This window comes from Euphorbia lathyris, chromosome 7 (genome assembly GCF_963576675.1).
Source record: "Euphorbia lathyris chromosome 7, ddEupLath1.1, whole genome shotgun sequence".
NCBI classification, from domain to species: domain Eukaryota; kingdom Viridiplantae; phylum Streptophyta; class Magnoliopsida; order Malpighiales; family Euphorbiaceae; genus Euphorbia; species Euphorbia lathyris.
This window is the reverse complement of record NC_088916.1, coordinates 67,816,751-67,842,445: the sequence shown is the minus strand read 5'-3', so window position 1 is coordinate 67,842,445 and position 25,695 is coordinate 67,816,751. Positions and strand designations below refer to the sequence as shown.

The 25,695-nt window shown below is 35.4% G+C and overlaps 2 protein-coding genes and 1 pseudogene across 4 annotated transcripts; 2 read left to right on the top strand and 1 right to left on the bottom strand.

Annotated features, from left to right (window-relative positions):
* The first annotated feature begins 885 nt into the window (after nt 1-885).
* LOC136235427 (kinesin-like protein KIN-7C, mitochondrial) lies at nt 886-19,182 on the top strand. 2 transcript variants are annotated; one of them, XR_010691794.1, is made up of 27 exons: nt 886-1,280; nt 1,388-1,485; nt 2,259-2,348; nt 2,991-3,043; nt 3,450-3,515; nt 3,594-3,647; nt 6,777-6,836; nt 8,424-8,502; nt 8,941-9,008; nt 9,234-9,296; nt 9,390-9,494; nt 9,588-9,692; nt 9,915-10,022; nt 10,117-10,263; nt 11,252-11,434; nt 11,544-11,711; nt 12,089-12,328; nt 13,019-13,159; nt 13,282-13,407; nt 14,267-14,317; nt 14,413-14,460; nt 14,537-14,830; nt 14,969-15,709; nt 16,434-16,523; nt 16,809-16,865; nt 18,771-18,819; nt 18,926-19,182. XR_010691794.1 is itself a non-coding variant. In XM_066025094.1 (26 exons), the coding sequence occupies exons 1-25, from the start codon at nt 1,018-1,020 to the stop codon at nt 16,827-16,829; spliced, it is 3,462 nt and encodes a 1,153-aa protein (XP_065881166.1). In that variant the 5' UTR covers nt 889-1,017; the 3' UTR covers nt 16,830-16,865; nt 18,926-19,182. The 2 variants fall into 2 exon arrangements, 1 of the variants encoding a protein (XP_065881166.1); XM_066025094.1 differs by lacking the exon at nt 18,771-18,819 and having other exon boundaries at nt 889-1,280.
* Nucleotides 3,686-5,523, top strand: LOC136235430 (probable xyloglucan endotransglucosylase/hydrolase protein 23; annotated as a pseudogene).
* On the bottom strand, nt 19,020-23,954 carry LOC136235428 (aspartic proteinase Asp1-like). Of its 2 annotated transcripts, XM_066025095.1 has the most exons (9): nt 23,588-23,954; nt 22,623-22,740; nt 22,296-22,519; nt 21,920-22,156; nt 21,384-21,522; nt 21,032-21,226; nt 19,695-19,767; nt 19,429-19,516; nt 19,020-19,332 (listed from the first exon to the last, which is right to left on the bottom strand). In XM_066025095.1, exons 1-9 carry the CDS (start codon nt 23,767-23,769, stop codon nt 19,188-19,190), a joined length of 1,401 nt encoding a protein of 466 aa, XP_065881167.1. In that variant the 5' UTR covers nt 23,770-23,954; the 3' UTR covers nt 19,020-19,187. The 2 variants fall into 2 exon arrangements, with proteins under 2 accessions (XP_065881167.1, XP_065881168.1); XM_066025096.1 differs by having other exon boundaries at nt 19,137-19,516; nt 23,588-23,952.
* Between the last annotated feature and the right edge of the window lie 1,741 nt (nt 23,955-25,695).

The window sequence follows — 25,695 nt, the reverse complement described above, 5'->3', positions numbered from 1 at the left end:
GGATAACATGACAAGGGTAAAATTGAAAAACAATTTTTTTTTTCTTTCTCTTCCTTCTCTCCTTCTTTTTCCTCTTTCTCCTTTCTCTTCTTCTTCTTCTTCTTCTTCTCCTCCTTCTTCTTCTTCCTCATCCTCTCTTCTCTTTTTTTTCTTTTTTTCTTCTATTTTTTTACATTTCGATTCCAGAAAGAAATCTGGAAATTTCCAGATTTTCGGATATCTGTTTTTCCAGAAATTTCTCAGAAATTTATAGATTTCTGGAAATTTCCTGACAGAATCCTGGAATCGGAACTTAAAAAGAAAAAGAAGAAAAAGAAGAAGAAGATAAAAAAAATTCGTTTTTCCAATTTTACCCTTACCACGTCATCCATTTTAACGGTGTTAAGCCATTTTCCATTTTTCGCATAACGGCGTATAACACGGTTTTTTTTTTTTTTTAACAAACCACTAGAGTTTTTCTTGAAATCCATGAAACCACGGAGTTTTTTTTGAAATTTTCCTTAAAAAAATTACTGTCAAATATATTTTTAATTTTACTCCAAACTCTCAAACAATGCCAATATTTCCGTACAAGCAAAAATAGTTCAAGCTCACATCAAACGAAAAGAAACATTTAGGCGTTTATCAAGCGGTCAGTGACAGTCATCAAGGCACGTGACCATCCATTACCGTCAAAAGATTCGACGCATCACGATTTTTGCCTGATTGTTCAAAAAAAGTTCAAACATCTTGTCGTATACTATCATTCCCAAACTCGCTCAATTTCAAAACAACCAATCATATTTTATTACTATTAAAATAAAAATAATAAATAATAGTAATAAAAACAAAATTAAAAATTTCAGGTAGCCTCCTTTTGAGTGGGAGGGCGCCAAACAAAGTCCAAAGGCGGCACATACAAAAATAACACTGTCCTGGCCTTGGCCGGCCATGTGATTTCCACCTGACCTCACCCCACCTCACCCCCATTTTCTCTTTCAACAACCTGAAAACCTTCCTCTCCCCTTTTCGCCGTCCATGTCTTCTGCTTCCAGTAGGTCCCACCGGTCATCGGCTATCTCGCCGTTCCGCTCCCGTAAGTCACCTGCCCAGCCGCCGCCGCCGAAACCAGCTGGAAGGCCGGTAACTCCTTCGTCAACAACGTCTTCGAGACCTCCTTCGAGGCTTTCGAGCTCTCCTGCAACAACGGCTCTAAATGCGACTGTCCTGCCAGTTGACCGGCCTGAAACCAGCAAAACTAAGGAAAATGTGACAGTCACTGTTAGGTTTCGTCCTCTAAGGTAGTTTAATTTGTGTAGAATGTTTACTGTACGTTCTTTGTTGACTTGTGTTGTGGCTGTTGACCCGTTCTTTATCTGATGTAGTGATGGTGTTTATTTGTGAACAGTGCCAGGGAGATTAATAAAGGGGACGAGATAGCGTGGTATGCAGATGGGGATTATACAGTGAGGAATGAGTACAATACTTCAATTGCTTACGGTTTCGGTTAGTGCTATAAGTTTTAGCCTCTTAGCTTTTAAGTATTTATTTAGAGAGTGATGAATCGCCAGCTTTTTTAGATAGGTTACTCGTTCTATTTATGGCGAAAACGGCAATATTTAATGTCTTAACAAAAGTTTCACGCAAAATTGAGCTTGCGCACAGAGCAGTTTTCACCTTGTAATGTCATTTCACATAGCCATGATAGGATGTTGAGTTGGTTTTATACTAACATAGATGGCTTTTGCCTTTCATAGGGCATTTGTCTCCTTTTGGAGCAAAGAGAAGATCAAATAATGTAAATTAAAATGATAAATAGCAAAGAAGTCAAAGCTTTGAGATTACATTTTGGCAAAGGTTAATAGAGAGAAAAATACTATAATGAGATTTGTAATTACAATGTTATATTACTATGAAACCTGTTTCATATCTACATTCTACAATGTACTAAACTCAGTATCTGTTTTTATTTTGTCGTTGAGTATTCTTGGTTATTTAATAAATTCATTCACATATTATGATAATGTTTGATGTTTCTATGGTATCAATGAAGCCTTTTTGCACATTGAATTTTGACAGATTTTCTGTAATAGAACGGTTACCATATATCATATCAGTTTTGATCTTTCCTGTAAAGACTAGTACACATGTCGAGATAATTGAAGATGATACTTTATGATTGATTTTTTTGTTTTCAATTTACTTTATTTTGAAATTTTGTATGTTTCCATTTGTCTACTTCATTTCTCAGAAAAAAAGTTGTTTCTTTTCCCTGGCAGATAAAGTGTTTGGTCCAGCAACAACAACTCGCCATGTTTATGATATTGCTGCCCAACATGTTATTAGCGGTGCCATGCAAGGGGTTAATGGTATTGTTTTTTTTTTTTTTTTTTCTTTTCTTGTAACTTACTATCTTCTCCATATCTTGATCAGCAAAGAAATACTAAATTGCCCTAATACTGTGGATCCTTGAAATTGATTTATGAACTTTGGCTGGCAGAGAAGTAGCTTATTATTATGACAATTTATTTGTTTATAGACAGTTTATATGTTCCTATGTAGATGTACCCATTATTATATATTTTCTATAATGAATGGATGGCAAATGAGGGTGAAATTGAGGTTTCATTAGTAAATTCCATTGCTATATGATGGTATCAGTTTTTAATGTTCAATTGTTATATGCACAGTCATTTCACGATAGACGCTTTCTAAAAAAAAAAAAATACAAAATCGAGGGAGGGTTACAGGGGTTTGGAACATTCATACTTTTTCCAGGAAAAAGAAAAACGTGTTTTTTTTTTTTTTTTTTTTTTAATTGCTTGGTGTTGAGCCTTGAGAAGAGTGAGCTTGTTCGGTTCAATTTATATTGCTAATGCCTCAGTAATAAATCGTGAGTTAATTTCTTTTGTTAAAGGGTGATGGATTATGTAAGTAAAAATTTCATTTAATGCATGTCTGGTAATTGTTCTCTCTCAATTTTTTTATTTCTTTATTTTACTATCATGCAGGTACTGTATTTGCATATGGTGTGACTAGTAGTGGAAAGACTCACACAATGCATGTAAGTCATTAGATGTAGATGTGTAAAACGTATTTAGAAATTGCAATCTGCATGTATCTAGTTATCATTGATATTATGGTAACTGTTGATGCTGATGAGGTTTCTTTGATACTTTTGGGACAATGAACTCAAGTCCTACTTTACTTTTCTGTTTGTCTCACTGTACTTCTAAATGAACCTAAAGGAAGTTTCTAAATAATAATGATAAAATGAAATGCGTAACCTTTTTCATATGAAATTGTGTTGACCTGGCATCTGCAAGAAGCCATCTATTATTATCAGGTCAGGTTACATGATCAGCTGGTATGTTGATTGTCCTGAACCTACATTTTAACAACTTCACCTTATTTCTCAAAGTTAGCAACTATTAAACTGCAAACTCCAACCCTTTTTCCCCATATATCAGGGAGAGCAGAAGTCACCTGGAATTATTCCATTGGCAGTGAAAGATGTCTTTGGGATTATACAAGAGGTAGTTGATTCTTGCATAATATTGACTGTAAACTTAACAGTTATTTTCGTATTCTCTAACCTTACAGCAATATTTCAGACACCTGGGCGGGAATTTCTTCTTCGTGTTTCATATTTGGAAATCTATAATGAGGTTAGTTACAATTACCATCAATTTTGTGTATTTTCAAGACTTATTTATCCTTACTGATGGTAAATGTAATAGATATGAAAATGGCCTGATAAATGGGTCTGAGACATTGTTATTGAGTTCAAGTATCCGTGCTACAGTTTGCAGTCTGCATACAACATATCAATGACCATCCATTTGTATATTGATTGATGAGGAACAATAACTTTTTAATTTATACACTGAATTCTTGTTCTGTAAATTTGATTCATTGAAGAGGATAATATCAATCAAAGTGGATACTGAAGCAGAGGTGAACAATTGGAATAGAGGAGTGGAATTTCACTGTTAAGTCATCATGAATTACCCATTAGTCTGATGGTTATTGTTGGAAATGCAAACATAGAATAACAAATTGGACATGACTTGGATGTAGGCATGAAATACAAGATGGTTTATATGTGTGTGTGTGTGTATATATATATATATATAAGTACAGCTTAATTTTGAAGGACTAGGTTGAAGTGGTTGCTGAGAAGGGGAGAGATAGAATACAAGTACTATTGGTTCAAAGTGGTAAAAGTTCTAAATATCACAATACAAGGTTTGTCCCTGCATGGGAGTATCTTTGTAGGACAACCAATAGGAGCTACTATGATAAACATCTTGTTGGCTCCTATTTCTGCCGGTAACTTTTACCAAGACTTCATGGTAAATTGGGGCAATGCTAAGATGGAAGAAAATGGTGAACTTCTCACACTTGCTCTTGATCAAGCATCTGGCTCTGGATTTCAGTCCATAAATGAGTATTTATTTGGCCAAATTGATATGCAACTCAAGCTTGTTCCTGGCAATTCTGCTGGCACTGTCACTGCTTACTATTTATCCTCAAAAGGGTCTAATTGGGATGAAATAGACTTCGAATTTTTGGGGAATTTGAGTGGAGATCCATACATTCTTCACACTAATGTTTTTAGCCAAGGTAAAGGTGACAGAGAGCAACAATTTTATTTGTGGTTTGATCCAACTGCTGATTTCCATACCTACTCCATCCTTTGGAATCCTCAGCATATAATATTCTCAGTGGACGGGATTCCAATTAGAGAATTCAAGAACTTGGAGTCATTTGGAGTTCCATTTCCAAAGAATCAACCAATGAAGATTTACTCAAGTTTATGGAATGCAGATAATTGGGCAACAAGAGGTGGACTAGTTATAAGATAGATTGGAGCCAAGCACCTTTCTTTGCCTCCTATAGAAACTTCAATCCAAATGCTTGTTATATGAACAATGGAGAATCTTCTTGCAATTCAGAAGAATCTCCTGAATGGCTATGTGAAGTATTTGATTTTGCAAGACAAGGTCAGATGAAATGGGTTCAAGATCATTACATGATTTACAATTATTGCAAAGATTCTCCTAGATTCCCTCAAGGCCTACCTGCTGAATGCTATGTGTCTAACTAATATAACTATTTATACCATATTTTATTTGATCTTTATATGATTCAATTTTATGCATCATTTGTAATAATTTTTACTCCATTCTTATTATGTGCCCCAAAAGAATGAGGAAAGAAATACTATGACTTTTCTTTAATTTGGAATTCCAACCTTTTAACGATTTGAAAAGGTGTCCAATGTTCTGAGTGGATGTTCAATCAGACTTGTGGTTGTTGTCATTAACTCATTACTAAATGTATGAAAACATTGCATGAGTGATGATTTCTTTTATACTCAATTCCTTTTGGTACAAGGCGATTAAGAATAGAAGTGGTTGCAACCAATATGTTTGGATGCAAAACTTGGTAATATTATCACTCATTGGGACCTTTGGAAGTTGGAAATTTAGTTCTTGGAGTTCTCTTCATTTCTTCCCACCAATAAGAAGCTAGGTTGAAGGCTGGTTTACTATTTTTACTTTGGAAGTCTATTAGAGTTGGATGCTTTATTTCATGAATGATATCCCTTGTATTGATGATCTTTAAATACACCCATTGCTAATCTTAGATGTTAAACTTTCAATTGGTTATTTCTCTCTTCAAATTTCTTGTCCGGAAATCATAATGATAAAGAGAGAAAACTGGCCCTCTATATGCTTTTTTGAGAATGTTATTTATTCTACTCATTTTTATTAGGTTGTTAAGACAGAGGGACATGAACAGAGAATAGATCAGGAATATACCATCCAGTTGCTTCTTATTCCTTTTCTTTGTCTTACTTTTTCTCTATAAGGTTAACAAACCTATGCTCCCACAATGTTTAAGATTCTTTTTCATGCTTTCTTCTTAATCGGTAATTGATGGCTATGCTAGATATATTTGATTTCGGACTGCACAAGGATTATTAGCTATGTAGGTCATATCCATCTTTTTTTTTTCCATATCGTTTTGTTACTTCAATTACTTGGAATAAGCTTTTCGGTATTTGGTCCTGTCTAGAAATATTGGAGAATTTGTTAATGGTATATTTCAAGGGTTTTTTTGAGAAGAAAAGGGTGAGGTTCTTCCATGATGTACTATGCTTAAAGTGGCATGGCATGTAGTAGAATACAAACTCAGGTTATTATTTGACAGTGCAATCACTTGCACCATTTCCTCCCTCCTTTTCTTCATTATGTTGCTCTTTTTATGTAGCTTTTAGAGGGTTTTCTTGAGAAAATGTTCAGCAGAATTGAGGTAGTCTTTTGTGTCAAGGTTTTGGTTTTTGTATTGTTTAGGAGGATACCTAATTACTTTGTTTGTTTTGCTCATCCTGTAACATTTATTGACGTGCGCAACAGTTCTTCAATGCACGCTTTGATGTCTTTTTTCATGATTTATGCATGGTGATACTACTAAAAAGTTATCGACTTCTATTAGGCTAATCCACAACTTCTGCTTGCTTTTTTTCATTGTGTATGTATCATATTATCCTTTCATGTAACAGTAGAAGAGGTAAAGGCCAATACAAAATTTTGTGTGAATAATGCCTATACATTTCCATTAATGATGCTGTCAGTAGTTTCAGCTCAGCTTAACTTTCTTTGTTCTTCTGCTCAATTATCTCATTAAATTGAAAATTGTAGTCTTGAAACTCTCGATATTAATTGACCTATTGTGTGTTTGCGACTGCTACTGCTGCTAATTGCCTTCTTTTTTGTTTCACTTATTAGGTCATCAATGATTTACTTAATCCAACAGGACAAAATCTAAGGATACGAGAGGATGCACAGGTGATTGATTTTTGTTTAAGACATATACATAAATAAATAATTTTCCTTCCTTTCCTTCTGTTCTCCCTATATTACCCCTTTTAGATTTGTTTTGCTTGAGAATCATAATGTCATGTGCAAGAATTTTGATTTCTTCTGAAAATATTTTTTTTGATGAAGTTGTTAAACTTTTGGTTGGATGGTTTGCACATTAAAACATAAGGTTCTAAAGATTTCATCGATTGGTTGGATTTGGGAATGGCTGGAACGTTGTTGAACCTAGAGAAACAGGAACAATCTTGCAAGCATAAGTAGACGGTATATATTCAACACCTAACCTTCCAGTTTTGCAATGGCGCCATAGGCACACTTGGCTTCAAAGAGAGGTCACCATTTTATGTTTTGCTCCAAGAGATAGATCCACAATTCATTATTTGCAACAACCAGTACTGGTCCAACTACGTAGAACTTTTCATCAGCGCTGAAATTTTTGCCTCTTCCAATGATCATTCGATCCACATAGATCCCTTCTCAACAGAGAGACAAATATGCTCACTGGAAGAACTGTATTGGAATATCACTAAAAGGAGGAGGCAGTTGAGATTAGTCTATTCATATCTAGCATTCTGTTAGGTACTAGATAACATGTGCCTGAACTCTGAAGGGAGTAATTTTAGAGTTGATTACTTTTGGCTGAGACTAGATTTTCATTATATTTTCTCCTTATGAAGTTACTGATGAATTGATTGGTATAATGGCTACAATGTTCTGAACTGGATTTCTTATTTTGCATCTGTGAGCAAGTTATTTTCCTTCTGGTATATGGAGTGTGGTTCACTTTGCTATATCTCTCTCTCTGTTAATAAAAGTTGTTTCCCTGTGAACAAAATAAAATAAAATAAAATAAAAGTGTCCTTCAACTAAATGTAAATGTTAATTTCATGCTTTTCTCTCACATTATCTGCAATAAGTGCATAAAGCTCATGAATGTACATTCCTGTTGCTTTTGTTTGTGGTGCAATTTTTTACATCAGTAATTTGGTGTATCTCAGTAGCAATATGGGGGAATATGAGGGGAAGGGGCTAAAATAAGGGCCTGTTAAACAATGTTGAAGCTTTGGTATAAAAAGAATACTTTTACATTTTAAATTGAGCTTCTAATCTGCAAATTATAAGTTATTTTCCTGAGGTGCTATCTTCTTTCATATTCTTGTTTAGTTTATCACTTTATCTACTTTCTTTATTATTTTCTCCGACTTCAATGATAAGTTGTAAGCTTCATCCATTTTTTTTTTCTTTTGGTGTTCTTTTGCTTATGTTTTGTGAATAGGGTAACTCTATTTCTTGGCTCATTTTAATTAATAAATCATGTTACTATTGCTTTACCCCCTCTGCCCAAAGAAGTGTTCAGTTTCCTTGTTGGTTTCATATTTTTATCACTGCATTTTTGCTTGACTGACTAGTATACTACAACATTGAGTTTCTTGCTTTGAACTGGTGTCCGTGCAGCTTGTAACTTGAGTTTAACCTACTTCTCATATTGTGCTGGATAAAGTAACTTTGAGTTTCTAAGTACTTAATTCTTGTTTTCTGAATGTACACTGGCAGGGCACTTATGTAGAGGGAATCAAAGAGGAAGTTGTTCTATCACCTGCTCATGCTCTTTCTTTGATAGCATCTGGAGAAGGTGGATGGCCTCTAATGCATTTATGCAGTGATTGTTTGTGTACATTTAGCTGCTATTGTCATATTGTCAGGATTGATTTAACCCCGAAATTTTATGCTGTATACAAGATAATCGTTAGAGGGCGAGCCTTGGCGCAACGGTAAAACGTTGTTGCCGTGTGACCAGAGGTCACGGGTTCGAGTCTTAGGAGCGGCCTCTTGCCAATTAAATTGGCAAGGGAAGGCTTGCCCCCAATACACCCTTGTGGTGGGACCCCTCCCCGGACCCTCGCTCAGCGGGGACGCGTAATGCGACCGGGCCGCCCTTTTTTTTTTTTATACAAGATAATCGTTGTAGCATAAACCTTATGTTTATGTTTATTCCAAAATTCTTCTGGCATATGTTTATTGTTCATGCGGTTTCGCACCTTTGAAACTGGTATTTCTGATAATATTGCAGAGCATAGACACGTTGGTTCTAATAATTTCAATCTGCTAAGCAGTCGGAGCCACACTATATTCACCCTGGTATGTACTTTTTGGCTTTCAGTTTCCCAAGGTCTGAGCATTCAAATTTCTATATATGAATGATTACATCTTCTAAGACTTCAGCTAGACCTTGTGAAGCTTTAGACAGCTGGATCATGATATTATTATTATTATAGATTATAGATAGTTGTTGGCTACTGTAGGGATGACTTATTAATTTTCCCTATCTTTTATCTTTCTATATTAAATTTATTGTTGTATTAGACTATTGAGAGCAGTCCACATGGAGAAAATCAAGGGGAAGAAGATGTCACTTTGTCTCAGTTGGTAATTCTGTTATCTTGGTATAATGGCCAATAATTTATTTACCCATAGTTATGCAGTTTGTTAAATCTGGTGTTGATTCCTTTTATTTTGCAGAACTTGATTGATCTCGCAGGATCTGAAAGCTCTAAAACTGAAACGACTGGGTTGCGGAGAAAAGAGGGTTCATACATAAATAAAAGCTTACTCTCTCTTGGCACTGTAAGAAGAGGGTTCATATGGTTCCTACTTCCTCTTCCTTGGCATGATTATGAAATTTAGGATCTTTTGACGGTTTGCCGTTTCGTTCTGCAGGTTATTTCTAAACTAACAGATGACAAGTCAACGCACATTCCATATCGAGATTCAAAACTCACACGTCTATTGCAGTCATCCCTGAGTGGTCATGGGCGAATATCTGTAAGTTCACCAGGCTAGTTCAGATCTCTTGGTATTAACATGATAGGCTCTTTTTCTTTGCTGCTATTTAATTTAATTGTCTTTTATAATATCATATCCAAATCTGTAAGTAGTTCCAGATTTTATCCTTTCAGGGATATGGGTGTTCTTCCAGCTTATTTCCTCATTAAATAATTGCACACTTTTGCATTTTGTAAGTTTCATTCTCAAAATTTCATGTAGCTTATTTGCACTGTGACACCTGCCTCTAGCAATAGTGAAGAGACCCACAACACATTGAAGTTTGCTCACCGAAGCAAACACGTGGAAATCAGGGCTTCCCAGAATAAGGTGAATGTTGGGTTCACTATTTAATTTATGTCAAATGTTCTTCACTCTCGAGACTGCCTTTTCATAATCATTTTTAAAATGTTTTATTGCTCAGATCATGGATGAGAAGTCTCTCATAAAAAAGTATCAGAAGGAAATTTCCTGCCTAAAGCAAGAACTTCAGCAAGTAAAGCGGGGAATACTGGAAAATCCTTATATGGCTGCATCTGCCCAAGAAGATCTGGCTACTTTGAAGCTTCAGGTTTGTGAATCTAGTCATTCCAGTTTTCCCGTTCATCCGTTCCAGGCTTGGAGAGAATTATTAATTAACAAAAATATACCAAGAGCGTACAACCTTTTATTAATGTGAGAAATGACTTCCTTGATACATTTTTTTCGTTGTTTGCTGAATTTGAAGTATGGATAAACATATAGAAATTTATAGTTTTTGCTTGTATTTTGTTGTATACACCAAATGAGTTACCATGTTTTACTTTATTTATTGGCAAGATATATGCATTTGGCAAGTCCTTCTAGTTAAATTTTTATTTAATGTGATTGATCTAACCAATGTTACAAAAATTAGATTTTAAGTGTCATGAAACCATTTGACCTAAATGTTGAAGCTAATAGACAAGGTCCGAGAATAACTTTTATTATTGTCTCTCTCACACCTCTGCATGCAAATACCCCTTGGGCTTGAAGTGTGGACAATACATGTTCACCCAAGTTATCCTTTGCGTGGATTAGATTGGATGAAATATTTAATTTTTTGTGGGATTAGGTTCTCCTTATCGAGGGCGAGCCTTGGCGCAACGGTAAAACGTTGTTGTCGTGTGACCGAAGGTCACGGGTTCGAGTCTTAGGAGCGGCCTCTTGCCAAAAAAAAAATTGGCAAGGGAAGGCTTGCCTCCAATAGACCCTTGTGGTGGGACCCCTCCCCGGACCCTCGCTTAGCGGGGACGCGTAGTGCACCGGGCCGCCAGGTTCTCCTTAAATGGAGTTTCTGATGTACTAGTAACTTTTCAAGCAGTGTATCAACACCACCTGTTTCCTCCAGTCTAGCAAGTATGGTGTATTATACTGCAGAGAGTTCATTATATTCTGATTGCTATTTGTTTAGTTCCAGCAATCAGGTCCCTATTTAGAAAGTGTTAGAATTTCATACACCGTAAAAGCTCGTTTTCTTGTGAGTTCTGTTATAGAATTATTCGTTGCATGCTAATCTCTAATTTCTTCTGGTGTCAAAGCTGGAAGCTGGTCAGGTCAAATTACAGTCACGATTGGAAGAAGAGGAGCAAGCTAAGGCTGCTTTACTGGGGAGAATTCAGCGCTTAACTAAACTTATCTTGGTCTCTACCAAGAATTCCATGCAACCAAGTCTTCCAGAAAAGTCTGGTCATAGACGAAGGCATTCTTTCGGGGAAGATGAGGTTCAGAGTTTGTTGTCTGAATTGTGCAAAGCAGTTTTCTGGTGTTCACCAGTTGAGATAGGTCATGGAAACCTCTAAGAATTCATGATTGATTATGTTGTTGATGCAGCTAGCATACTTACCTGATAGAAAACGAGAACACATGCTTGAAGAAGATGCTGGGAGCTATGCTTCTGAGCTTTCATCTGACAGGGGGGATGATACCAATCTAGATGAGTTGATGAAGGATTATAAAAGGAACAGGAGGCGTGGGATGCTTGGCTGGTTCAAACTAAGGGTGAGCTTAGTGGGTTCTCTTTTGCATTGCCTTAGTTTGAATTTGAACTTTGCATGCGATCCTTACATTGGCTGTTGAAGAAAGTATTTGTCATATTTTTCATAATAGATGTGTTTGTATATGCTGCTTCTCTTTTTAAGCTTCTGAGCTAATTTTTCTTCCCCCTTTCCTAAAAATACATTGACTACAAGTATCATCTACTTTCTGCAGCCCCCATTTACTAATATTAGCAATTATTAAGCTGTTCATCATATTTTTATGTTGTATTTTCCATTCTAAGCTGGTTTTAGGCTAAAATATTTGACATGATGAAATTCACACTCTGGTTGCCAGCATGAAACATTAGCTTAATGAAGCTTGAAAATTTTATTGTGCAGAAGCCTGAGAATCTAGTGAAGTCATCACCAAGTGTGGATGGTGAAAGCACTGCAAGTGGGTCTCCTGCATCTTGTTCTAAATCAGCAGAAAGTAGAGTAATGGTTAGAGATATAAGGGATGGAGAGAGAAGATCAATCAGTAAAAGAGGAGATGATTCTGTGCTCATTGATTCATTTCCAGAAAGGACCCAAGCTGGTGAATTGTTTAGTGCCACTGTTGTAGGTCGCCGCTTGCCTCCGGTGAGAGACTCCTTCCATTAATTGGGAGTACTTCAATATTTAAATATACGGGGGCTAATGCTTTTTTTTTTTTTTTTTTTTAACGCTTCTGTGGGTTAATTAGAGGGCGAGCCTTGGCGCAATGGTAAACGTTGTTGTCGTGTGACCAAGAGGTCACGGGTTCGAGTCTTAGGAGCGGCCTCTTGCCAAATAAATTGGCAGGGGAAGGCTTGCCCCTAGTACACCCTTGTGGTGGGACCCCTCCCCGGACCCTCGTTCAGCGGGGACGCGTAGTGCGACCGGGCCGCCCTTTTTTTTTTCTGTGGGTTAATTATGTCTTAAGATGTAAAACTTTCACATGTTTTGAAATTCATTGCAAGAATGAACTGGTAGTAACTGATATTTCATTGTAGCTTTCATTGTTAAGTTTTGCTTCCCACATGTTATGGCTATGTATCACGATCCTTCTTGATTTTGGCCTTCCCAGTTCTGCCGGCTTCTGTGTTTTCACATTCAGGTTGCTTGTCCTGGATCAACATATTATTTCTGCTATCCTACTCGGTTTTCAAGGCAAAATTAGATGGCTAACTGTATTTTCTATCTTATTACTTGCTAAAGCTTGGTGGTTATTCACTCAGTATTTTTACTCTTCGAGAATATCTTCAACATTTCTTGCACTTGAGGTAGAATAACTTACTGGTTTTTATACAGACAGGGAGCACAATCACAGATCAAATGGATCTACTTTATGAGCAGGTGAAGATGTTGGCCGGGGAGGTGGCATTGTGTACTAGTTCTCTGAAAAGATTGTCAGAGCAAGCTCTCTCCAATCCTGACAATTTACAACTGAAGGTTATACACTGCATGGTCTTCTTGACTTTAATTAGACAGTAAAAATGTGGCTGGTCTGACCACTGTGCTAAGAAATGTAAAATGTAATCTATTCTATTGGCGTGTCATGTTGGTTGATATAGGAACAAATGCAGAGGTTGAAAGATGAAATTAGGGAAAAGAGGCGTCAGAAGCATGTTCTGGAAAAACGCATGACTGGTTCTATTGAGCTGACACCACGTACATCAAGTGGCACTGAATTGTCGCAGGTAAGTTTGTGCGAAGTGAGGTGTTTTTCGTATGTTCTGTTGTACCAATAGGATTGATGGTTTTCAGCAGAAATTTGATAACTAAGATGGCTATGCCAAAGAAGCAATCTTGTCAGGGCAAAGAAAGACTAAAAGAATATGAGCTGTTTAGCTTAGCACGCATGGTTGCATTGCATCCTGTAGAATTTTTTTTACTGCATAATGAGAAATTAAATAGGTATCCTTGAGCAGGATTTGTGATATCATTTTTCTATTGTATATGTTTATTATTGATGAAAGTTGCTGCAGCCTGTCTTTTATTAAAGGCCAATTCTTGTATTGCACGGGTGCCAGTTTTCTTTTTCAATTTATGAAAATCACGCTCCTCTATTTGTTTACAATCTTTTGGTGTTCCACTTGGCTTCATGGATTTGAGAAGAGCATCTAAGATTGAAACTTTTGATTAAGTAAATAGATAGATGGTAATGATTTTAAAGGTTCAAATATGTATTTAATTACCTAATATGTTGTTATTTTCTTACCCTCTAGATTCTAGAAACTTTGTTGGTATTTTTCTTCTCTTCCTTTGGATCATGAGCCTTTACATATAACTAATAACTGATTCACATCCTTGGATACAAAATTTCTATCCTGATGCTACCCATTTGAATAAGGCATTGGCTTATAGGAGTTAATTTATTGATAGTTATCATATCAGAATAAACTCATCTTAGTTAATTTGAATTGCAAACATTTGACTTTTGATGGTCCTCCTCAACAATAAGGGAGAAACAAAGGCTGGATCTAAGACACTAACATCGAATGGTGTATCTTTGATGAATAACTTTTTTTCTTATGCAACTTTTGTTTTCTGATGTAGGCTCTGTCCAAGCTGACAGCTCAGCTAAACGAGAAAACTTTTGAACTTGAGGTTTGTTTTCCTATTTGCTTGTTTTGGTGATGCAGATAACTTTTCAATTTTAGATTTACTAAATTGATCACTTTGTTGTGGGATTCATATTCAAGATTAAGTCAGCGGATAACAGAATACTTCAGGAGCAACTGCAAATGAAGGTACAATTCTAGAATATTGTCTATTGCTTAAAAAAAGTTTTATTAATTTTCCTACAACATATGGTTGCTGTTTCAGATATCAGAAAATACTGAGATGCAAGAGACAATTCTTCTCTTGAGACAACAGCTGAATTCATTATTGGATAACAGTCAACAACTTGCAGAATCTGAATGTGATGCTTACTCAGCATTTTCTAAAGTGCTACCAAGAAAGAACAAAGACGGGAGGAATGAGATATGGACATGTGAAGAAACATATATTGACGAAAATACACCCAAAAGTGTAATGAGTTTGAATCGAATATTTTCCCAAGAGGACACCAAAGACTTTAACGCCAATGCTTCTGTCAGTTCACAAGTTCTTACTCAGGTTTGATCTTTTTCTTTATTTCCTGCCATGTTCAGGAATGGTCAACTGCTATTATTGAGCAGCTACTTTCTTCTTTTTTACGTTTATTTTTTCAGTTCTGGTTTAATTGACTGATGTTCTCCATTTATATATTCTTAGGCTGCTGAGATAGAGAGTCTGAAGCAAGAAAAGGTGAACTTGATCGAAGAGAAGGATGGGCTTGAAATTCAAAGTCAAAAACTAGCAGAGGAAGCTGCATATGCAAAAGAACTGGCTGCGGCAGCAGCAGTTGAGCTTCGAAACTTGGCTGAAGAAGTGACCAAGCTTTCTTATGAAAATGCAAAGCTGAATGCTGATCTGGCTACTGTGAAAGATATGCATTGCAGATCTAATTGTTCTCAGGGTTTTGTTTCATATAGTTCCAAGCAGAACAGCTCCAGCAATGCTCGATTTGATGGTCATGCCAGAAGACAAGAGGATAGTTTCTTGGTTGAGGAGTTACAGAACGAACTAAAGGAACGATACAAAAGGGAAGCTGCGCTACAAGCTGCACTGTCTGAGAGAGATAAAAGGGAAGTTGAGCTGCGAGGAAGATTTGACGAAGCAAAAAGTCGTGAAGAAGATCTGGAAAATGAGCTTGCCAATGTGTGGATGTTGGTAGCAAAGCTTCGAAAGTCTGACATCAATGCTGAGGACATACCATCTGAAGGGCAACATGCATCCCATATTTCTCGGACTGGCCTTAGAAATGGATTTCTTCCATTTAATGGCCGTGGAGCATCCAAAGGTGAAATATATGAAAATATGGATCGGTTGAGTGCCCTAGACGAGTTAAAAGTGAGCTATCAAAATGAAAGGATAAGATGCAATGAACTAGAAAATCTTATTTCAAGATTAAAGGTATGCACGTTATAACAAAGTATAATTCAAACTTATTTATTGTGTTCTTATTTAAGTGTTAGATTTTGGAAGAGTTGTTCTCAAATTTATCTTCATTTTAATTATGCACTGAAATCATGTATGAGACCATTAATTGCAAGCATATATCCCAAGACATACAAGAATATATATGTGGTTAAGAACGAAGTATGCATGCGATAAGGAAAACACAGTATATTATCATTTAGACAGGTTCAAGCTAGCACTTATAGTTCCAAGAGTTAAAAGGCTTTTGGTTATACTAGTTATTAATTCAGTGGGTTCGGTCTTCAAATTCTCAGATCCAAGATCAATTAAATTCTAACACAAGGATTACTTAATTGGGTAGTAAATAAGCTATTGAGTCCTTACGTAGACTCTATGGCTTATTGTTCTTATGCATGTGCCCGTTTACTTTAACTACAAGAATTCAATGACATAAGTTCATTGTTCCACATTTTATGGTTTTCAACTATTTTGTGAAATTCATCGCTCTTCAGTTCAGCATATCTTGCAATGAAGAGGTTTGAAATTCTCATTTTTATTTCGACTTCAAAAATATTCCTGGAATTGCTAAAAATATTTACTGTGTGATGCATTTTATACCTCAAAATTGTCAGTGCGATGAAAATAAAATGAGAGGAGAGTAAACAAATTGAAAAGAATGAATGAAATTGCTAATAGAATAGTTTGGAACTTTTGTCAGGGTGAAGATATTGATGGCCTGGATATCAATGCACTTGAAGAACTACAGAATTTTCACATTGATGCTATTACAAAAATATCTCATATGAAGGTATATCACTCTGTTTTCTTTTTTGAACCTTTGATAGGCATGCTTTTTCTTCTCAATATGCACACTGGGCTACGCTTTTAATGAACAAACTGCATTAACTATTCTATTTAAGAGTTTTTATCTTCTTTTTTTTTTTGTTGATTGAAAACCATTTTTGTTGCAAATCGAAATTGCAATTATTAACATTTGCATTTAAAAAAATGTTGCACATTCACCACTATCATATTCTGGGCTTCCTTTGTACTTTTTTTATTAATCTTCCATGGTTGGTGTTTTATTGTGCAGTGCATCAATGATGTCTTATAGTATTGACCTGCTATTGTGAAACCTGCCATATTGGAGGTTAGTTTTTAGTAATTATCTTATTTCCCTCTCTCCTAAAAAGTATGAAATTAGGATGCTCCCTAGCCAAGTTCTCACCTTGAATTACAAGAAAGATTTGTAAGAGTTTGGTTTATGTTTTTGAATAAAAATCTGTTTAGTGTTAGTATAATTCTTTTTCTTGAGCATTCTACTTGGAGACCATTTCATTTGTTCAATGAATGGAGGAAGCTGGTTTTCTCCATCTACTCTTCGTGTGAAACGAACCACACCGGGTACTTATCATTGAACTGATGAATAATTGTGACTGAATATGAAAAATTTGGAGATCACAAGTGTTCTGTCTGCGTAACCGTCTTAGAGTGAAATGATTAATGCCCATCTGGAGGAGATTCTGGTGTCATAATCACAAGTGGTCCTCGTGAATGTGCATTAGGAAGATAACAGGAAGAGCTAAAAGATAGGGTAAATTGTACCGTCACTGAAGTATAGGGTCGTTTCACGTAGGTCCCTGAACTTCACTTTCTTTTAATAAAATCATCTAATAAAAGCATCGAAACTTCAGTTTTTATTTCAGTAAAGTCATCCTGGCTAATTTGTATATAAATCTTACGGAATATTGACGTAGTATAGAAGACAGTTGACTATATTTCAAATAAGCCCATGTCAGATAAGAATATTAAGAATGTAATTTAAAAAAAAAAATTGTGGCTTAGGATGTTGTGCCATGTGGTTGCCGCACTAGCCATAAAAGTAGACATGTCCAACATGATGCTGAATCAACAAATGGTTAGCTATTTTTTGTGCCACATCAATATTCCACTGAGTTTTTTACACAAATTGGCCGGAATGAAATCAAATATGAAGTTCAATAATTTTGTTGAAAGAAAATGAACTTCAGTGAGATTTTTGAAACAAACTCTAAAGGACATGACTTTTACCAGAGAAGGATTGTAACAACAACAACAACAACAAAGTCTTAGTCCCGAAATGAAGGATCGTATCTTCATATTGAGTGTAAAAATGATAAAACAAGTTGCTCCGGAAATCAACTCACATACTGAAAGTGCACATGGTAGACCATTAATAATGTTTAGACATTGAAATCAACTCCATTTTTCTTGTCTCTTCAATGCTTAGACATTGGTTAGATATCCAGTAAGCGAATTAACATCATCTCATTAACAATGTTAAGAGTCATAACGGAAAGGAGTTTTGATGGTTTAATTATCATTTACTAGTTACCGTCGAGTAGGGGAATGAACATTTACAATGAGTGTTTTGGTGGAGCTAAAACCTTGAGACCATAAAAAAGGGCGGCCCGGTGCACTACGCGTCCCCGCTGAGCAAGGTTCTGGGGAGGGGTCCCACCACAAGGGTACTGGAGGCAAGCCTTCCCCTGCCAATTTATTTGGCAAGAGGCCGCTCCTAAGACTCTAACCCGTGACACGACAAAAACCTTGAGACCATAAATAAGAAAATTTCGTTAATGCAAACAATAAAACAAGTGCATTTACAATTATATTATCATAGAGGAAGAATGTGGTTATGATTATATAGTTGAGGATAGTGAATTGTAACTTAGCTAATTGTTCATTGTTGCACTTATCTGGATCTAGTGTCTCAGTCTCACCTGTCCAGTTAGCTTTATTTTAGTGAAGTAATGACAGAGGTGGCTTAGTACACTGATTTTGGAGACACGTCACTCTGAAGACTACTTTTAGGTTCCGAGAATGCTACGCATGAACATTAAGCGATCGAAACATTTCAGCGATAACATTGTTTTATTAGTTTATGATGTTATTGAATTTGGGAGATGTTAGATATCCCACATTTCTTAGTTAGGGAGCTATGACTTTTTTATGTATGCAAGACAATTCTCCTATTTTGAAATACCTTAGCTGAGTTAGATCTTTGTTTACGTAGGTTCGGAGCTTGGTATTTCAATACAGGGTTACCCATAGTGCCACATGAAGTTGAGATTTGAAATGATTTGAGAAATTTGTTTACTTTTTCGTTTATCTATATATATCATTTATGAATCAGTGGATTGAAATTTAGTGTATCTTGGTGTTATGCAGGTGTAATCAGTTTGTACAGTAACCCAAGTAACCTCATCAATCCTAACTATTCTTGTAGAAGCTTTTGGTGGCTAACAATCAGAAGATGGAGACAATTTCTGTAACAAAAATGTTATAACTTTCTTTGTATATGGGATAAAGATAATAAACCCATTTAGATCAATCTCTAAGGCCACAAAACAGACTAGAATAGAACTTATACATGCCCATATCATCAAACATATATATCTATATATATACCTAAAATTGTAATACCATGAAGCTATCTTTGCCTTTTATTCTTTGATGGAATGTTCTCCGACTCAATCAGACTATTGGTCTTGACAGATGTGTACAATGCAGGGCAGTGATCTTCTACTACACCAAAAGTACTAGGGATACACAAACCGTCCTGATCACCGTCCACACTGTCAAGAAAGATGAGCAAAAAAATCCTAGTGAGAAAGCCCTTCAGCATAATTGCATGAAAGGAAGAATGTTAATAGAGGATAATGGGTCAGGACTTGGGTAGTCTGTCGCAATTTGCAGGAACCCAGCCGATTTGATGCTTTTCATTGTCGTAAATCACCATTTTGTCTTGGAAAAATATGTCTGTAAAACAAGAATGCCAAAGGGACGATGTTAGACAAGACTTGCAAAAGGAAAAACAAATATACAAGTTTGGACCTATAACACATCTAAACTTTGGATTTCCAATTCACTTGTTTCCTGATTTGGCAGACAAAGTATAATTTCAGGCTTGATTATATATTAAGTCACAGTTGCGTACCTCCAATAATATTGAAGTTTCCGAGTCCTACTTCAGTGCCATTTAGTATCCCCAGGCATACATTTCCGTCTTTCTGCAAGTGCAAAATTGATATGCTTAGAAAATTAAACAATTTCCATGCTATATTTTGTGTGTAAACTACAGCATTATTAACTTTTATGACCCCTAAACTAATTTAGAAATCGGAAATCCGATTTCTAAAATCATACCAAATCAAAAATAGGTTAACCAAAAGAATTTAAATTTTAAGAAAACCAAAAATAAAGAATTAAACAATTTTATATATACACATATATAAGGCATAAAGTCCATTTGGCTCCCTAAACTATGCAATACCCACCATTATATATATATATAAGTTAAAAATATGGCATAATACTCATTTGGCTCCTCAAACTAAGGCTTCAAAGTCAACTAGAACCTTCAACTATTAAAATAATAAATCAGATCCCTAAACTAAACAAAAATCATCAATTGAATTCCCATCCTCATCATATCTAAATCGAGAAACTGTGATTATTTGACATGTACTGTAATGATTTCTATATTGTTTCAAAATGAGTTTGGGGAAGAAGGTCTAAAACTGTTCAACCGAATGTTTTTTTTTTTCTTAGGATAAGGACTCAATTGATGATTCTTGCTTAGTTTAAGACCTGGATTAATATTTGGTAAATTACATCCATGGCATTTGAACTTTGCTTTTACTTTGATTATGACTCCTGAACTTCAAAATCGAACATTATGACACGTAAACTTTGTACTTTACTAGCATAATAACACATTTTAACATTGATAAAAATGACTCTTGTAGAGCTAATGAAAATAATATTCTAAGAAATTTTAATTCTTGAACTTTTTAGTTTTGAAGTTATTATTGTTTTTAACTGGAAAAAAAAACTTCAAAATGGTGATTTGAAAAATCATATACAGAGATCCATGAGAAATGTGGTTCTAAACAATTTTCATTCTTAGACTTTTACATTTTGAGATCATTATAAATTATTTTGATTTTGTCAATGGTAAAAAGAGTCATTATATTTGTAAAAGTATAAAATACTACAAAATTCAGTTCTAAAGTTTAGGAGCCATAATATAATTAAGTGCAAAGTTCAAGGGCGATGGATGTAATTTACCCCTTTAATATTAGCATAATGTAATGTTCAAAAAATTATTAATAGCGTTATAGTTTAGGGGCCATGAATATATTTTACCCTATATTTTGTGCTTTAAACTTGGACCAAAATTTCTTTCAAAAAAAAAAAAAAAAAAACTTGGACCAAAATTCAAATTGATACAAGGCATGTAATTTTTTTTAATGGGTTTCATCAGGTGCTCACCGTGACAATAAGGTAATCTTCAGGTGGAATTTGCAGCTGAGCATTCTTCTGCTTATAAAAGCTCATTGCCAAGGGCTTGAAATAGCTTTTAACATCACTAACAGTTTTGAAACGTTTTGTGCCTTTCCAGCAGACAGAGAGAGCCTTCTCCTCTGGTGCAGCTTTCAGTGGCTTTCCGGATAGTTCCTTCTTTATCTGATACATAAACACAAGTTATTGTTTACTGCAAAACATGCAAAAGCCAAGATTATTCTAGCGGGGTTACAATTTTTGACACGATAGCACGATTTATAAATAACATGACACGATGACCCGAAATTGCCACCCCTTCTACTAGTCATTTGTATCTCACCAAATTAAGTGTCTCTTCATACACTTTGGAAGTAAAGTAACTATAGGAGCTTCCACTGTCAAAAATCAATTGCAGTCCCCTTATTCCAGTAGTCTTCCCACCAAATATAAGTTCTGCTGGTCCTGAAGTGTAGTGTTTCCTGAAATTAAGAATATCAATAATTGACTGTTCGTCTTAGATGAATTATATAGGCAAAAAGCATCCTAATGCCCTTGATCATTCTGATATTAGTGGATTGAGCCCCTGAACTTTCATTTCAGCACATTAAGCTCCTAATGACAAGAAAAGTCAGCTTTGAACATAAAACTCCTTGAACAAAGTGTTATTCATTTCATCTACATTGGAAATTTGCATTTTTAACAGTTCAACAGTAGTTTTTTTTTTAATGAATAACTGTGTAAACACCTTATTTAGAACCTATGTTGCACAGGCACGGAAACGGATATCAAGAATTATGATCAGGGGCCTCATGAGATGATGCTTTTTGCCAATTATATAACCTGAATAAGAGAAATAAGACAGCACAGAAATCTTACTCCAAGGAATTCAGCACCATTGGTGTCCAAGTGATTCCTGAAGAAGGCACAGCATCATCTCCAAAGAATAGATATCCTCCTCCTTTTCTGCTAAAACAGTGGCCAATCACATTATTTTTCATTACACCCTGGATTTTCAATTGCGAAATGATGCTTGCTTTGCCATTGCCAAGGCCAAGGACTCCTGATGTCGGAGGAGGAGAGATTGGGCCGGGACTTTTTTGATCATATCCGCACCTGCAAGCAGGATTCATATTCATTATGAGATTTAACAGAAACATTAAAACTACACGTTTTCAAGTCTTTCAATTCATGTCTATGAAAAGGATCATCATCGAAATCCAAAGTCGGTATAATTGTTAACTAAGATGCCTACCCGAACACTATTGCAGGTTTAAGGAGAGAGCCATTCATCAATTTTAGAGGAGAGCTGTCTACAACAAGCACGCCAAGAGATGAACCTTCATCAGCATACTGGACCTCATAGTCGCATTGATCGTTCGCAGACTCACAGTGGTGGTTTCCTGATTGAATGGCGAAGCATCGCGGGTCTAGACAACGCACCAAATTGTTTTTTGGCTTGTAAAGGTGATCAACCGGCTGTAGACCACATATATATATATATATATATACAGCAGGTGAGACTATAAATCCAATATATTAACAATGGTGTGGTTTTTTATGCATGCCTTATCACATTTACCTTTGTGCAGCCTGTGCAAGGTGCATCACATTGCACCCAAGTAAGGTCACTGCCAGTGTCAATATCTAATTCAAAAGGTTTTGGTTGATTGCCAATGTTTAGGGACACAGAATAATACCTGCAAATTAGATACAAAAAATTTAATGAGCTGTTTTATCTCAAAATAATGCAAATTCCTACATGTTGAACTCTTTCTTCCCCCGAAAAACACAGAAGAATTTTAGAAAACAATAATTTAATGAGCTTTTTTAACTCAAGATAATGCAAATTCCTGCATATTGAACTCTTTCCTACCCCAAAACACAGAAGAATTTTAGACAACATAACTTAATGAGCTGTTTTATCTCATGATAATGCAAATTCCTGCATATTGAACTCTTCCCTCACTCAAAAAACAGAAGAATTTTAGAAAACAATAGGTGAAGAAGGAAAGAAAAATTAGGCAAATAGGTACATTGATTGTTAGAGAATAATCCACGAAATTCATGTAACGACCTGGTCTGGCATCAGGTAAGAGTCCTGAGCAAAGAGTGGCCATAAAGCCGTGAGGCCTAACTAAGTTGGATTCGGATCAAGACGCGGTAAAAGACCTGAGCTAAGAAGCGGCCTCAAAAGGATGGACTGAATACCAATATATAGACACGGCGAGCCCTAACTAAGTTGGATTTGATTTGGATCAAAACTGACAATATAGATATTGTATCATGTGGTTACAATTCAAGCCAGCCTTTTATCGGAAACGGAATGACCAAATCTTCAATCAATAGCCAAAACCACAATAATCATATGATAACAATAACGCTGCAGAACATATCAAACAAGAAAACAATGTTCATTAAATTGTTCAAGAGATGGAAACAGTCGCCAAACATTAAAAAAGAAGTAGAGAATTCAACCAAACAAGTACAATCGGAAACTAATCAAGAACTAAAAGACTACATTCCTAGTAATTGATGAAAACATACCCAAGAGGATAAACATTTCCAGCAACAGGAAGAACAAGAGAAGAGCCGCGAATTGACTTTTTCTTGACAGACAATTGACTAGTCGCCGAGAAAGAACCCCGAAAAGTAGCCGCCAAAACAAAAAAGAATGAGACCAGGCGAACAAATGATGGCACTCTTCGCCTTTTGCTTTTCTGTTCCATCTTCAATCAATCAATCAATCAAGCTTTTCTCCAAAAGGATTACAAAATTTCAGGCGAAGAAAAGGATGAAGGGAAAGAAGAAGAAAAGTAAACAGATATGAAAAGGGGAAAAGAGTGAAGAGCAAGGTCCAGTTGGATTTGGCCTCTAGTATCTGAAGAACTATGGCTGCTGAAAGCTGATTCATATACGTGGCACACTCCATGTGTTTCAGTAAAATTAAAAAAAAGTTAATTTAGAGAGAAAGAGACAGACAGTTGGATGGGTCCTCGCAATTTCTATCGGAGACTACGAGGCCGCGTCTGGAACGCGGGTTTTTTTTTTTTTTTCTGTATAATATCCAAATCAGTCCCTCCTTTATAATAAAGGATGAAAAACCGTGTACGGATTCTGTGGGTGTTCGATACAACTTATCTCAAAACGCGATGTGAAAGATGAAAAGACGTATAGATTTTGTGGGTATCCGATGTAACTTGCTTGTATAATGTCCAAATTAGTCCCTCCTTTATTACAATGAAAAACCACGTACGGATTTTGTGGGTATCCGATACAACTTATCCTAAAACACGGTAAAATGAAAACACATACAGATTTTGAGATATCCGATACAATTTTACTTGTATAGTCCAAATTAGTGCCTCCTTTATTGCAATGGAAAACCTCGTGCGGATTCTGTGGGTATCAAATACAACTTATCTTAAAACGCGATGTGAAGGATGAAAAGACGCGGATACAACTTGCTTGTATAATGTTCAAATTAGTCCCTCCTTTATTACAATGAAAAACCGCGTACGGATTCTGTGGGTATCTGATACAACTTATCTTAAAACGCGGTATAAAAGATGAAAACACATACAGATTTTGAGATATCCGATACAATTTACTTGTATAATATCCAAATTAGTCCCTCCGTTATTACGATGGAAAACCGCGTGCGGATTTTGTGGGTATCCGATACAACTTATCTTAAAACGTGGTGTAAAAGATGAAAAAACATACAAATTTTGTGGGTATCCGATACAATTTACTTGTATAATGTCCAAATTAGACCCTCCTTTATTACGATGAAAAACCGCGTGCAGATTCTGTGGGTATCTGATACAACTTATCCTAAAACGCGGCATAAAAGATGAAAACGCATACAGATTTTGTAGGTATTCGATACAACTTACTTGTATAATGTCCAAATTAGACCCTCTTTTATTATAATGAAAAACTGCGTACGGATTCTGTGGGTATCCGATATAACTTATCCTAAAACACGGTATAAAAGATGAAAACACATACAGATTTTGTGGGTATCCGATACAACTTACCCTAAAACACGATATAAAAAGGTATGAGATGAGAACGCATATAGATTTTGTGGTATAACTTATTTTAAAACGCGATGTCTGATAACCTATAAAAAATAAATAAAGAATTTTAATATTAAATATTTGATTATTTTAACATATATTATCTCATTTTAAAACTTTAAATATTTTAAATTTTGTTAAATTTATTAATGATTTTATCAAATTTGAAAATATTAATTTTATGTATATGTTATTAATTTTTTATTTAATTTAAATACTTAAATGGGTAAGCTCGGTAGATATTCGTGAATTATATCTCACGAGAATGAGTTTAAGATGATGTATCCAAATAAGAAAAAATATATATTCAAAATATAAAAATTAAACATATTATTTATCCTCTAAACTTATTCAAAAAGCTTGATTAACCCTCTAAATTTTTAAAATGTCTCGATAACCCTCTTAAAATTTGTTTAAAATTGTAGTTGATTAATCGCTTAATTGCAAAGAAATAAACAACATACGGAAAATATGTTAATACTTTAAATCGAAGTCATCCGCTAAATATCCACTTTAATTTTTCCCTTCTAGTAAAATATCTATAACTTAAATTTGTTAAGCTCTATTATT